The sequence below is a fragment of the Oncorhynchus mykiss genome, chromosome 1 (assembly GCF_057628025.1).
Source record: "Oncorhynchus mykiss isolate SJ-2025 chromosome 1, ASM5762802v1, whole genome shotgun sequence".
NCBI lineage: Eukaryota > Metazoa > Chordata > Actinopteri > Salmoniformes > Salmonidae > Oncorhynchus > Oncorhynchus mykiss.
In genome coordinates, this window is record NC_143022.1 from 69,549,829 (window position 1) to 69,564,619 (window position 14,791).

The window sequence follows — 14,791 nt, forward strand, 5'->3', positions numbered from 1 at the left end:
GTAAAAAGACTCCAGGGCGAATCTCCACCATGTTGCCGGAATATGGGATGGGGGGGGCGAGTGGTTATTCGCCTAGCTTCCTCAAGGGGAAGCAAAGTTAGACATATTACCTTTAATGTGCATATGATGGAAGTTAAAAAGGTAAAGATTTATTTCATGAAATAAAATGCATTGACTAATATGCGACTAACACTACACAAATTGCTAAAACTACACAAATTGTCCAGCGTTTTAGTCGATTCTTAACCTAAGAAGTCTGAAATGACTGAAATGTATTTTAGTGATAAAGGCAAACGAAAATAGCTGCCAAAATTAACACTGTACCACACAAAATCATTTATACCAATATCCAACCTAAGTAGTCAGAGTCTTCAACCCATCATATCACAGTAAAATAGCAGCACTGACCTCACGAGAACGCCACCTCCCTGGAGGGTCTGTCGTACACCTGGGTGAGAGCACCACCTACAGGACAGGAGGACAAATTGCTAAATTAAATAAACTTTTCCCCCATCAGAGTGTGACTATGACATACAGTATATCAATCAGTCATTCAGCTGGCACTTCTGAACCATTCAGAGGATACAAGAGGAGAAAAGACAGGTTACTGGCGCACAACAAGAGAGCGAAAGAGACTCTTACCCGTACAGTAAGGGCTCCAGTAGCTCCTTTTGACTGTGGTAAAGCTGAAGCAGGTTGGAGGGCAGACTGAGGTATCCACACAGTACCTCCCACTGACCAGGACACAGAGCTAGTAGAAACACAGAGAGTGAACATCAACAGCAAGGCTCTGTTTGAGACACACACACTTGAATATAAGTGTAAGGTTGTGCCTATCATGGAATAACCAAATCAAGGCAAATAACCACAGTCACTGTTCGAACTGCAAAATTAAGGCACGCACTAATTGTCTCTCCTCTCTCCCCTCCTCTCTGCCGCTGTAGCAGTTGCCCACTTGTGTTGTTGCCTAGCAACACCTTTGGGTCACGGATACAGACTTGGCTCTCGATTCAATCCATACAGCCGAAGTTCAATGCTATAGCGCAATTTAAATTTAAAGGCAATGTTCCCACATTCACGGTAAATGTTGCATGTCGGCTCAATCGGAAATGACATTTAAAAGCGAGCTATAGCGCTGAACTTTGGCGATATGGATTGAATCGAGCCCTTAACGTTGGCGAACCTAGTTGATTTCAACTTCGGTTTTTATAACCTTGACGATACACTTTCGCTTATAAAATGTCCCACACTCACCAAGCAGACAGTGGTGATTCAGGTCAGATTTCAGCATCTTTTTAACACCTTGACAAACCAGAGAATAATTCCTACTGTAGCTGGTACAGATAATACTGGCTACAGCATCAAAGGGAGGGCATTTCTGAAGGAGAGAGTTTACGTTGGGAGGAGATGGAGAAAGTTGGATATCTAGACAGATTATCATTCTTTTACACTACTGCCATTGTGACAAATATTATTTCAAATTAATGGATTGAAGGGTTATGGCAGCTCTTTTATTCATGGTCTTCACCCATTATTATCGGTTACACGATTATACAATTACCGTGCCAGCCCTGTGTGTGTGCGTATCCATGTTGTAGTTACCATGCAGCTCTGGGGGCGTAGGAACCCCGTTAAGGTGGTGGAAGAAGAGTGCAGCTCCTCTCAGGTAGGGCAGGATGCCAGTCTTCACGCAACGCCACAGGTGCCAACCAGAGGCCACCTCAGGCAGGGAACTGTCACCACACACACACACACACAATTAGAAAAATCACACTCACAGCATGGTTCAAGCACAATGCACGCATTACCGCGACAATACTGGGGGGAAAGCCGGCTGCTTGGTGGATACGGTAGATGAGTGTCGTCTGGGGGGGGTTCACGGCAACATGTCATAGCTACAGAGTCAGTGTCGCCTCACCTGCCCAAGTGTGTTCTGAGGGTGTTGTAGAGAGCGCAGATGTCTTCCTCCTCCTCCCTCTCTGCTCCCCCACTCTCCTGCTCCATGGTCACTTCCTCTGTTGACACACACACACACACAACGTACATGTTTGTTGGTCCTTTCTCTACGCCGTACAAACACGTTTCATGTTAAACAGCGGTGAACTTCGACGACTCGTAAGAACCCTCTCCTCAACTATCCAAAAGGTAAGATTTTAGCTGGGGTTGAGAGAACGCTAAGATCCATACGGACACATTTCCACACACACACACTGTCCAGGTGTAGGGTGCTCGCGCTCCTTACCTGGGCCTGACGTGAGCAGCATCTGGACCATGTGAGCCACAGTGATGATGTGGAAGAAGTGCAGCTGGACAGCGTCCACACTCAGCCCTGAAGAGTCCTGGGAGTGGACCGACCCGTAGGACAGAACCACACTCACCTGAGAGAGGGATCGGTGTTGACTTAACACTTATACACCCAAATCACATTTTATTGCTCACATACACATGTTTAGCAGATGTTATTGCGGGTGTAGCGAAATGCTTGTGTTCCTAGTTCCAACAGTGCAATAATATGTAACGATTTACAACACACACAATCAAAAATAATAATATTATAATTCCATTAAGAAATATATACATATCAGAAGGAGCAATGTAGGAGTGGCATTGACTATAGTATAGTAGAATATAATACAGCATATACATATGAAATGAGTATAGCAGTATGTAAACATTATTAATGTTTTATGGTCAGAGTCAACAATTGGTTTGCGTATGATCTGGGAGCCCAGAGATATGATATACCACTTGGAATTTACAAGACCAGTCAAAAGTTATGACACGCCATAATATGGACGTGGTCTTTTACCAAATAGGGCTATCTTCGGTATACCACCCTTCCCTTGTCACAACACAACTGATTGGCTCAAACGTATTAAGGAAATAAATTCCACTAATTAACATGGCACACCTGTTAATTGAAATGCATTCCAGGTAACTACCTCATGAAGCTGGTTGAGAGAATGCCATGAGTGTGCAAAGCTGTCATCAAGAACATTCCAGTGTTTTACTTGCTATATTGTATTTACTTTGCCACTATGGCCTTTTTTTGGCCTTTACCTCCCTTCTCACATCATTTGCTCACATCGTATATAGACTTGTTTCTACTGTATTATTGACTGTATGTTTGTTTATTCCATGTGTAACTCTGTGTTGTTGTGTGTCGAACTGCTTTGCTTTATCTTGGCCAGGTCGCAATTGTAAATGAGAACTTGTTCTCAACTTGCCTACCTGGTTAAATAAAGGTGAAATAAAATAAAATAACAAATTGTTTAAAGGCAAAGGGAGGCTACTTTGAAGAATCTAAAATATTTTTAGATTTGTTTAAAACTTTTTTGGTTACTACATGATTCCATGTGTTATTTCATAGTTTTGGTGTCTTCACTATTATTCCACAATGTAGAAAATAGTCAAAATAATGAAAAACCCTTGAATGAGTAGGTGTGTCCAAACTTATGGCTGGTTCTGTAGGTGTGATGGACAGGGACTCACCAGAAGGTGCAACATGTCTATGTCCAGGATACAGGGAGAGGTCTCCACCTGGGGGTCTGGAATCAATGCTACACAAAACACACACATACCATCAATAAAACTATACAACCCAAATGCCTAGAACAAAAAAAAAGCCTCAACATATGCAACATTAACACAACATGTGAATTTGAATTCGGGCACTGAAAAGACCAGCCTACTGGTCCTGCAGGTGCCCGTTGACAGTGTCTGTCCTACCTGCTACCAGTCTGATGTAGTGGCCCTGCACGGAGGGCTGAGAGGCTGCAGTCCAACATGCTGAGCCAAACCTGGCCAGGGAGCTCAGGCAGTCATCCTGCACACACAAACACCGGTGTCAAATATGTCTCGGCACCTCTCCACATAACACAACAACCTAGAAGTCCACTGACTCATAGGTCAGAAGGAGAGGTTATAGTCGTTTACCTGTCTGCAAGGTAAACTTCCAAATAAAGGCTTCTCCTCGTCCACCAACAGTCGCTCTGCAAAATGAAAGAAGAAAAAAAAAGTCAGTTGAACATCACAGCGAGAGAAACGATTGTTGCGTTTGGACATCTGTGGGCCATTCTCAGCAACATATTAACTGACCCATTAAATAATGAAGACTTGACTAGGGCTGTCATGACATTTTGTCAGCCGGTTATTGTCACGCAAAAGACTGCCGGTCCCACGGTAATTTACCGTTAATTAACATAAAAAAGGTTTAGCATCTCCAGGCCTCCATGCATACAAGCCACTTTGAAACATCTACATTAAAAAGAAAAAAAAAAGAAATCCATTTATACCATCACAATAATTCCATGATTTATTTTAGTCAGGCCTAAAGATACATTATGATATGAAGAGAATGTATTGAGTTGGCCTACTGTAGGTGTATGTTATCTGGCTATGCTCTATGCCGTAGGCTTGTTCATTTAGCTGACAAGATATGAGACTTATAAGCCTGCCATCATTGAATTTTATCATCAGATTTTACAGTAAGAAGAATATAATTGAACTTCGCTGAATAAAATAGAAATTATATTTTTCCCATTACAGCACGAGTGCGCATATGAAGTGGCTATGTTGAGCGTAAAAGTGATCATTAGAAACAGGTCCTATACGCTTTAGTAGTGAATGATACAAACCTCAGAATGTCTTAGAAATCAAAACGTATATGGGCTGCATGGTGCGACTACAGTCTATTGAGGATTTGAGCAAGTAGCCAAAAAAAAAGCCTGCGCTCCGCTCCGTTCCTTGCCTCAGGCTGCACAGCTGTTCTCTCATCAAGTGGTCATATTTTCACCCATCAGACTATTCTCAATTTAATCTGGTCTTCACTAATATGTAAAATGAGTTTATTAGTAAAATAACGATTTAAAAATGGGCAGGAACAGGGACAAGGGGGGAAACAAAAGATGCCATCTGTATGCACTCAAACTGCCTAGTCAGTGAATGGAGGCGGAGCCCTTTCCCAACGGTCTGTTTTGTAGGCTACTTTGGTTGTAGAGCAGATCACGTGCTTAATATGAGCAGCTGAGAAATAAACAAACACTTCATCCAGTCCATGCATCAACCACTGTTTGAGCATGCTCTCGCTGCCAGACAGGTGATATTCTGCCAAAACCCTGTCCGCCGTGGGCTCTCCAATCTTGTTCCTGCAGCTAACACAGTGCTTAATTATGGAAATCTGTTCATCAACATGTTTTTGCAACTAAACATATTTCACTAAACTGTTGACAGCCCGTCTGCGTGCTCAACCAAGGAATATAGGAGAGAGGAGATATCGCTATTCAAAATAAAATACAAATTCACTAATTGTAGGCAGCCCTTCACAATCAATCAATAGCATGGCCAAGGGATGTAGGTTCTCACCCAGACTCATGGATATGCATGTTGGAGGGTTAGGTAACCAGTCCATCCAGTATGCACAACACAGTCCACACTCACCTGCCCTAACTCAAATGTCTTTACTTTTGGAGTATAGGCTAGACCAATTATATACCAAAGACATCTTAAAATCAGTTTTGTTTTATGTTTTCCTTCCATGCATAATATGCGATAGGCAATGTATTGTATAACGGCACAATCATTTTAATGCAGGGTTTTTTCGGGTTTGGGCTCATAAGCATTTGGATTGAATCGTCACCGTAGAAAGCGCTGTCCATTTCGTTGTGTTGGGCTTTAAAACAGCATCCACCACAACCATGTTTTACACTGTTTTAAAACTATGATGGACCTACTGTTCTGATGATAAGTGTCTGATGTGATTTTCCATTGTATTTGCATTGATGTTAGGGCTCTATTGTCCCTCTAACCACTGAGTACCAGGCCATTAGGACCTGACGGTAACAATAGAGCCCTGAGTACCAGACCATTAGAACCTGACGGTAACAATAGAGCCCTGAGTACCAGACCATTAGAACCTGACGGTAACAATAGAGCCCTGAGTACCAGGCCATTAGGACCTGACGGTAACAATAGAGCCCTGAGTACCAGGCCATTAGGACCTGACGGTAACAATAGAGCCCTGAGTACCAGACCATTAGAACCTGATGGTAACAATAGAGCCCTGAGTACCAGACCATTAGAACCTGACGGTAACAATAGAGCCCTGAGTACCAGGCCATTAGGACCTGACGGTAACAATAGAGCCCTGAGTACCAGACCATTAGGACCTGACGGTAACAATAGATCCATGAGTATAAGGCCAATAGGACCTGACGGTAACAATAGAGCCCTGAGTACCAGACCATTAGGACCTGATGGTAACAATAGAGACCTGAGACCAGACCATTAGGATGGTAGTTGGTAGTTAGCAAGTTGATTTAAGACTTAACTCAATCCCACATGTGCACCATTGACATGGGTTTTATATCACTTTAAACTATGTTGGTTCTCTATTTCTTGTCAATCATATTTTTTTTCTGTCTGTGTGTGTGTCTGTATTACCGATAGACTGAATGGTGTAGGCACAGCTACCCCAGCACATGATGGGCACGCGGGGGTCCTGCTCGTTGGGGTGCACCTTAAGGCCAACTTTGTAGGTCGCCGTCCCAAACGTCGTCAGCATCTCCTTTATGGTGCTGGAGTAAGGACTCCTGAAGAGACGGGTAAGTGAACAACATCAAAAATCAGAGGAAGTCAATCAAACTAACCCAAAGATGTCTTGGTTTACTCCAAAAAGTATCTCTCGCTTATAAAATGGGTTACAATGTCAGTCATGAGCAGTCACTTACATGGGCGTGTAGTCTATTCTAAAACTCTCAGGGGCAGGGCACTGCTCTTCAACAGCGTCAACACCTACACACACAAACACACACACACACACACACAGGTTAGTGACATAATGTGAACGCATAGACACATTCTGTCATATCACTTCAGAAACACTCATCTCAATGCTGATATACAGTGACCTCTAATGTGTTACGCTGAACATATGAATGGTGTCGTGCTATGATGAGAATGATCTGCGTGGGAAGGAACTCACCGACGGGCTGGAGTTTCCTGTGGGCAGAGTGCATGGCCTTGATCTGCTGACCACTGATCTTTAGCCACTGACCCAGACCAGGCTGCTCACAACTGGAGAGAGGAAAGAGAAGGCGACTGGTCAGTGGACTCACACTTATGGAGAAGCATACAAACATGGGCTGGCCATTGCTTCTTAATTTGGCATGCTAATAACAAGGCTGTTGGTATACACAGAGTTTACAAAACACTAGGAACACCTTAATATTGCATTGCACCCCCCTTCGATCCTCAGAACAGCCTCAATTTGTCGGGGGCATGGACTCTACAAGGTGTCAAAAGCGTTCCACAGGGATGCTGGCCCATGTTGACTCCAATACTTCCCACAGTTGTGTCAAGTTGGCTGGATGTCCTTTGGGTGGTGGACCTTTCATGATACACACAGGAAACTGTTGAGCGTGAAAAACCCAGCAGCGGTGCAGTTCTTGTTACAAACTGGTGCACCTGACACCTACTACCAAACCCTGTTCAAAGGCACTTCAATATTTTGTCTCGCTCATTCACCCTCTAAAAATGTCTCACACACACACAATCCATGTCTCAACTCTCCGAAGGCTTAAAAATCCTTCTTTAACCTGTCTCCTCCCCTTCATCTACATTGATTGAAGTGGATTTAACAAGTTACATTAATAAGAGATCATAGCTTTTACCTGGATTCCCCTGGGTTCATCTACATCATGGAAAAAACAGGTGTTCGTAATGTTTTGTACATGCATCAGAACCATTCTTTGAATAATATTTATTTATTTAACCAGGTAAGTTATTCAGAGCATCATTTATTTAACAATAATGCCTGAATTGTATAAAAAAAATAAAAATACATTTGCTAGCATGGTCTTTTCTCTTGAAACTTTTCTCAGCGTTCTCTATGTGAAAATGTCTGAATGACCTCTGTAGTTGTGGAGGTGACGAATGAGCGTTAGTGCAGAGTGAGCCTTGACCTCGCGTGAGAGGAGTGGTACTGTTGACGTCAGAACTCTTGAAGGGAATTAACTGGGGGGGAGGGGAGGGGGGGGACTGGTTGGAGGTGAATGAGAGGCGGGAGACCAGAGCGGATTCCTCTCGTGACAACCACTAATCAGTGTGGGGGTCACGGTGACCCTGTACCAGTCGAGTGTGGTTTCCTGCATCCCAGTAGTCTTAAGTGGAATCCTCTCATCCCCTTCATCTGCATCGATCTGAAGGAACTGGACGGGTGAAAGCAAATTCCCATTGAGAATTCACTATCTGCATCCACATATCCATAATTTTCAGACGGGCACAGGTAAAGGAAAAGAAACCAAATTAGACAGAGGTGCACACCAAATTAACACGTGTGTGTCTGTAGCTGAGTTGGCGCTTGCAACGTTAGGATGGAGGGTTCGATTCCCGGGGTCACCCGTAAGTTAAATGTTGGCAGCATGACCAAGTCGCTTTGGGTAAAAGCGACGGATAAAAGGCATATATTATTATGATAGTGTGTGATTGGGTACCTGTTGGAGCCCTTGGCGCCGGGGAGCAGCGGAATGACGGTGTTACTGAGGCACTCGCACAGCGGACACAGGAACTCCCCGTTCCCCACATCGTAGCTGGTGTGGACGCGCAGTCTCTGCTGACGCCGCTGCTCCTTGGCCTGCACCGCCTCAAAATACCTGCACACACACGACAACTATTGAGTTTTACACCCAAACAGTCAACTCCACAGGCCCACTGAATCCTCAAGATCCAAACGCTCCCTGTTACACAACCCCCTGTGTGTGTCCTACTGCCCTGCCCCAGCGCTGTAGGCCCAGGTTGTTGTAGAACCCCGAGTCTGGCTCACCTCTGCCAACAGTGAGAGTGCATGATGTGGCCACAGCTGCCTGTGTGCGTGCCAAACGACAGGTCAGGGTGCATGAAGAGAGGGTCATAATGCTCTGGAAGACACAGGCAGGTAAGTCAAGCAATGCTAGTATATCATTCACAGACACAACACAAAGACGATACATCCTCCAATCTGTGGTATAGGATGAAGTTGCCTCTTGACACTGATCTAAGGTCAGTTTAACACCCCCAATAGTTAAGATTAGGACTTGAGGGAAGGTAAGCTGATCCTAGATCTGTACCTAAGGGCAAATTCTACCCATCTTTGTGCACTCCAGTCTTTCTCTCACCGGGGTCGTGAGGCGGTCTCTTGCGGTTCTTGGACATGACGGTGGAGCGCTGGACGAAGGCAGCCAGCACCATGGCCTTGCTGTCAGCCCTGATCTCCTGCTCCTCCTGGCACAGGATACACGTCACCACCTGCCTCTTCTCCCTGGGACGAGACCTCCTGGGACCCACACACACCAGGGCTGCGTCTGATGAAGTGGGGCTGCAGGAGACGGGGGGGGGGGGGGGACAGCTTATAGAGCTTGATTGAGTGTAGAGTAGGGATTGGGTGGTGAAATACAAGTGTGTTTGCGTGGTGGGGTGTGTGTGTGCTCGTTGTCAGTACCTGTGCTCCAGTGAGGTAGAGGTGGAGGCGGAGGCATACAGCTCCTCTAGACTCTGCTGGAAGAGCTCCTTGTTCTCGTTGATAAAGTGTCTCTGCATCTCTGACATCTGGGCCATGATCTTCTCCCTGCGCAGGCGAGCCATCTCCGCCTTCCTCTTCCTCTCCGCCTTGTCCTTGTCACACACCATCTGCAGGAAGGGAAGACACAGACGCGGTATATTTGTCTATTAAATTCACGAGAAACCAAATAAAATGCCATCTAGGTGCATCACCTCTTAGATGTGCTCGACCCACCTCTTCCTGACCGTGGCTCCCGCTGGCGGTCACAGTATAGGTGGAGGCAGTCAGCTCCCGCATCGTCTTAATGCTGGCCACCATCTACACAGTGACACAACACTATTACCTCGTCCATAAGTGAGACATCAATATGAACACGAGAACATATCTTCCTATTTTGTTTGACATAAGTCATTTTGGATATGCATGTGTCTCGAGGGACCACTAGTTGCACGCTGTCCTATGCTGCCTCCTGGTGGCCATGGCATGTACAATATTGCAGTGAACCAACTGAAACACTTGGGTAAGGTGTCTTCTATGAGAGTTGCATTGGTAGGGGAGGTTGTAATAATGTTGACCCACCTTGAGGATCCAGCGGATCATGTCTTTGTGGACCTCCAGGTGAGGGGCGTTCTGTAGGTTCTCCAAGAGGGCCAGGACACTGGCTGTGTTACTGGGGGCTTCCCCTGGACCTAGGACACACACGGCAGTTAAATACACTAGTTAAAAAGTAAATGGAAATCAAACTAATGTTGACCCCCCCCCAAAAAAAAATGAATACCTGCACAGTGTCATGTTTGACCGTTTGAATGACCCAGATTATTTTGAGCAACATTTCTAAGATTTTTATTTTTCAGCTCTCCTCTCTCAGTTTTACAGTTTCAGAGTGAGAGAGAGAGTTAGCAAAACAGGTCCTGAATTTCAGGCTAACGATAACTCGGACTGGTACCCAGGCTAAGAGGGACTGACTCACGGGAGATTTTGAGGGTGAAGTTGAAAGAGACGTCGTGGTCTTCACTGCTGTTCTTCAACTGCTGCTGTTCCTCCAGCAGACCCATGCCTATTAGGTGGAGCACCTGGAGAGAGAGAGAGAGAGACACACACACGCGTTATGGACAGAGGGGCAGGCCTCTAATGTGCCTACAAATTAGCATAGTACGACACTGGAACAGCACAGTGCGGTCCTGGTCTCCCTCACCCTCTGCAGCATGGACTCTGACCAGTGCCCTCCGCTGGGCTCCACAGCCCACTGCAGCACGGCTCCCAGCATCCCCAGCAGCACATCACACTGCAGAATGTTCACCAGGCTGGCAAAGAGCGGGGAGAACGGGGGCAGCATCGGAGGAGGCAGGGCTACAACAAACGGATTACTTGATAGACAGCTGAAAGACCACAACCAATCACCACAATAGTTACATAATCAATTCCATTTAAAGACGTGCTTCACGTATATAAAGGAGAGGGTTTCTCTGTGACTCTTTACCCATGTCCTCTCCATTCTGTCGCTTCAGCTTCCTCTGGGCTTCCTCTGCCTTGGACTGGTCAGCTCGGGAGTAGTGGTGGAAGTAGAGGTTGAACTGCTTGGCACACTCTGGCCTGAGCTCATACAGCCCTCTGCCTGTCACGCCAGGCTTCCTGTGGGCAAAAAAGGACACGAGTGACCAACATCTCACACAAACTAGACCCAATGGGCGCATCATACATATCAAATTGTCTGATCTTTATTTAGCCAAGTCTTCAGGAACAAACTCTTTCACATTAACAATCTGGGTGGTCAGTTTAAACTTCATGTAAGAAACTAGAGAAAGCGACTTACTTAAACGAAGCAACACTGTCGATCACTCTCTCCATACCAGTCTCCTTGTTCTCCTAAGGAAGGGAGAACAGTTCAACCTCTCTCCAAACACACCAAGACAGTCGTGAAGAGGGCACAACAAAACCTTTTCCCCCTCAGGAGACTGAAAAGATTTGGCATGGGTCCCCAGATCCTCAAAAAGTTCTACAGCTGCACCATCGAGAGCATCCTGACCGGTTGCATCACCGCCTGGTATGAAAACTGCTCGGCATCTGACCGTAAGGCGCTACAGAGGCTAGTACGTACGGCCCAATACATCACTGGGGCCAAGCTTCCTGCCATCCAGGACCTATATAATAATAGGCGGTGTCAGAGGAAAGCCTATAAAATTGTCAAAGACTCCAGTCACCCAAGTTAGACTGTTTTCTCTGCTACCGCACGGCAAGCGGTATCAGAGAGAGAAGTCTAGGACCAAAAGGCTCCTTAACAGCTTCTACCCCCAAGCCATAAGACTGCTGAACAATTAATAAAATGGCCACCGGACTATTTACATCGACCCCCACCCCCCCCACCATTTGTTTTGTACAATGCTGCTACTCGCTGTTTATTATCTACATATAATCACTTCACCCCTACCTACAAGTACAAATCATAAAACTTTTTTTTTTTTAACTTTAGTTTATTTGGTAAATATTTGAACTCTTCTTGAACTGTACTGTTGGTTAAGGGCTTGTAAGTAAGCATTTCACGGTAAAGTCTACACTTATACATCAAGCTGACTCGCGCTACAGTAACAGGATGGGCTGAACTGCATTCCAGCTAACACAAGCCAAAGTGTGTGCAAGGCTACTTAATCTCTTGTGGACAGACTACGTAAACATATAACCAAATTACGCACAATTGTAGTTAGGCCAAGATAGACTAGCGTTTGCACCTCTTCTGCACTGCCTAGGTTCACCACTAGGTGTCAGGGTAGTCAATTCCACGCAGTTAAAGCGTCTCATCCAAAGCTCCAGATGGTGTGTAGATCATGGGAAGTGGGAGCAATCAAAGCAGATGCCAAGACAGTTTATGTCACATTGACTATGACTCGTTACGAGATATTCCAAGTGAAAACTGCAGTCGGGCAGTCAGCCTGAACTTATGTGTGGTGAAAAAGGGAGTGAGGGAGAGCGAGAAAAGGGGAGAGTGTGAGAGAGAAATATAGTAAGAGTGAGAAAGAAGGAAAGGAGAGAAACAGATAGACAAAATAACACTGGGGTTAAAGTAACAAACAAAAAAATCCCATGACTGAAATTTAAGTCGATCTCAGATTGTCTAGAAAACTTTTGGCCGTACAGACTTTAAAAAAAAAAGACCGATCGGTTTGTCAGAATCATTTGCGGCCCAGAAAAAAGGGCAGTTTCTACATACTTTCTATTGTTTTAGACATTCAAGTGTGGCCTGGAGTGTTTTTTAAACCCAAAATAATAACCCCCCCCCAAAAAACAAACCTTTTTACTCAAATCTCATACATCCCAGTGATGGAGAACTTGAACACTTGCTAATAGATAGAGAAATAGATAGCAAGAGAGCGGGAGATGTAAAGACGGAAGAGAAAGGGGCAGAAAGCAGAGCCTTACGTTCTCAGGCAGGGCCTTGACCAGCTCGCTGTGGGCCATGGGTCTGATACACAGCTGGTGAATGATCTCCCGCTTGATCTCGTCACAGCCTTCCACCTGGCCGACGCCAGCCTCAAAACGCTCACCTGAGACAAACGCACATACCCATCAGGTACTACCACCGCCGTCGTTAACATAAGGAAACAAGTCAAACAGAGGCTCCGAGCACACAAACAACATGATGAAACACACAGGCAACAAGTCCTAGTGAGCGGAAGGATCGTGGGGCACTCACCCACAACCATCATGATGAGATGCAGCATCTCCTCTATTAGAGTGTTGTTCTGCTGGACCACGTCCTAACAGAGACGTAGAGAGTCAGGTCAGTCAGAGATTGACACACACACACCAAAACGGAGTGCAAACGGAGTAAAAAAAAGCCAAAAGGAAGTTGTCATTGTGAGTGAGAGAGCAGACCTTGTTGGTGTTCTCCCTGTTGTAGCTCTTCCTGCAGTCGGCGGAGCTGAAGATGTGGTAGAGCTCGAAGCGGCTCAGGACTATCATCAGGAAGTGGTTGGGATCCATCATGGAAGCTCCAGCCTGGAGTAAACACAAACGTAGACGTACACACACAAACTTGTTCAAGCCTGTAACACGTTGTTGACCGTTAAGAGTCATTAGGTTGTTAGCTGAAACAAACCGACCTGCAGCATGATAAGGTCCTTGTCAAACATCTCCACTCTGCACTTGACATTGTGGTAGTAGTAGATCTGCAACCAGAGTACACTATGAGCTCTCTTCATTATAAACACCAAGAGAAGAGCAACACACACACACCACATGTTAGAGTTCTGGTATACAGCGCAGGGGGAAGAAAGGCAATACGGTGGCGGACGGGGCGATTTTACCTGATTCACCAATGAGAAGCCATTTCTCCTCCACATCCCAGCGTGCACTTGGGCACAGAGGACCAGGCAGCGAAGGGGGTGTTCAATCAGCATGGGGGGGCTCAGCTCACTCTGTGGACCATACGAGAGACTTGTTAGAAGACACACACATTTACTAAAAGGTAAGCTGAACATGTTCCAACCGTACACAGAGACACTCCTGCATGCTTACCAGTGGAAGCTGCTCAGGGAATCTGTAGGCCACCTCCATCTTACTGAGGAGAACGTGGAGACCTAAACAGAAAACCAGCAGTGACCATGTTAACAATGTGCTGACTCTTCTTCATCAATATCAAAGCATTAGTGGTCTGTCATTCAGCTGTGTGTGTGTGTGTGTCCTACCTGCAAGTAAGCGGGAAACAGGCAGGTGGATGCTGACTTTCTCCTGAGACACGCAGTAACGGATGGTGTCCACAGAATGTCCACACATGCTCAGTGTGATTGGCTGCTCTCCATCGGTGAAGCCACTGTGGCAGTGTGTAAGGGCTGTTAGGCACTTCTTATAGGCTTCAATCAGCACACGTTCCTGTGCGCGCACGCACGCACGCACACACACAGGGGAAGAAACAATAGGACCACAGGTGAGAGAAGGCAGCTGCGTGTTTGTGTGAGCGAGCGTTTGAGAATGTGAGTTTGTGAGAGAAAGCGAGCGTGTGTACATTCATGTGCATATGAGCGCGCTCACACACACACATATATGTCTAGTCACTCACATCTGTGGCACACCACTCCTGCATCATGGAGATGATATGTGTGAGCTTCATCTGCAGGGTGAAGGCTGCCTCCCACTCAGGCTCCATCTCTATGTGCTGGCCCACCTGCCTCACCACAGGGTCCATGCCCTGAGGTGGGAAAGACAGAAAGCACAGATGCTGTTCAACACTACCCCAAATTAACTAGAGACATGGGATGGATC

At 45.8% G+C, this 14,791-nt stretch overlaps 1 protein-coding gene across 3 annotated transcripts in view; it reads right to left on the reverse strand.

Annotated features, from left to right (window-relative positions):
- ubr2 (ubiquitin protein ligase E3 component n-recognin 2) overlaps positions 1-14,791 on the reverse strand; it is a 40,634-nt gene that overhangs the window by 8,253 nt on the left and 17,590 nt on the right. For all 3 annotated transcript variants that reach the window (XM_036983038.2, XM_036983031.2, XM_090237710.1), the window contains 29 exons: positions 14,589-14,717; positions 14,218-14,401; positions 14,048-14,109; positions 13,837-13,947; positions 13,633-13,698; positions 13,406-13,528; positions 13,224-13,287; positions 12,950-13,074; positions 11,349-11,401; positions 11,016-11,167; positions 10,731-10,885; positions 10,506-10,608; positions 10,115-10,224; positions 9,770-9,853; positions 9,476-9,663; positions 9,153-9,352; positions 8,822-8,915; positions 8,493-8,651; positions 6,983-7,074; positions 6,729-6,792; positions 6,442-6,590; positions 3,937-3,992; positions 3,730-3,826; positions 3,493-3,560; positions 2,243-2,378; positions 1,919-2,015; positions 1,603-1,733; positions 643-751; positions 409-465 (listed from right to left, as the gene is read on the reverse strand). In XM_036983038.2, the coding sequence (XP_036838933.2) occupies positions 409-465; positions 643-751; positions 1,603-1,733; positions 1,919-2,015; positions 2,243-2,378; positions 3,493-3,560; positions 3,730-3,826; positions 3,937-3,992; positions 6,442-6,590; positions 6,729-6,792; positions 6,983-7,074; positions 8,493-8,651; positions 8,822-8,915; positions 9,153-9,352; positions 9,476-9,663; positions 9,770-9,853; positions 10,115-10,224; positions 10,506-10,608; positions 10,731-10,885; positions 11,016-11,167; positions 11,349-11,401; positions 12,950-13,074; positions 13,224-13,287; positions 13,406-13,528; positions 13,633-13,698; positions 13,837-13,947; positions 14,048-14,109; positions 14,218-14,401; positions 14,589-14,717 (3,218 nt within the window). The remainder of the gene's footprint in view (positions 1-408; positions 466-642; positions 752-1,602; positions 1,734-1,918; positions 2,016-2,242; positions 2,379-3,492; positions 3,561-3,729; positions 3,827-3,936; positions 3,993-6,441; positions 6,591-6,728; positions 6,793-6,982; positions 7,075-8,492; positions 8,652-8,821; positions 8,916-9,152; positions 9,353-9,475; positions 9,664-9,769; positions 9,854-10,114; positions 10,225-10,505; positions 10,609-10,730; positions 10,886-11,015; positions 11,168-11,348; positions 11,402-12,949; positions 13,075-13,223; positions 13,288-13,405; positions 13,529-13,632; positions 13,699-13,836; positions 13,948-14,047; positions 14,110-14,217; positions 14,402-14,588; positions 14,718-14,791) is intronic.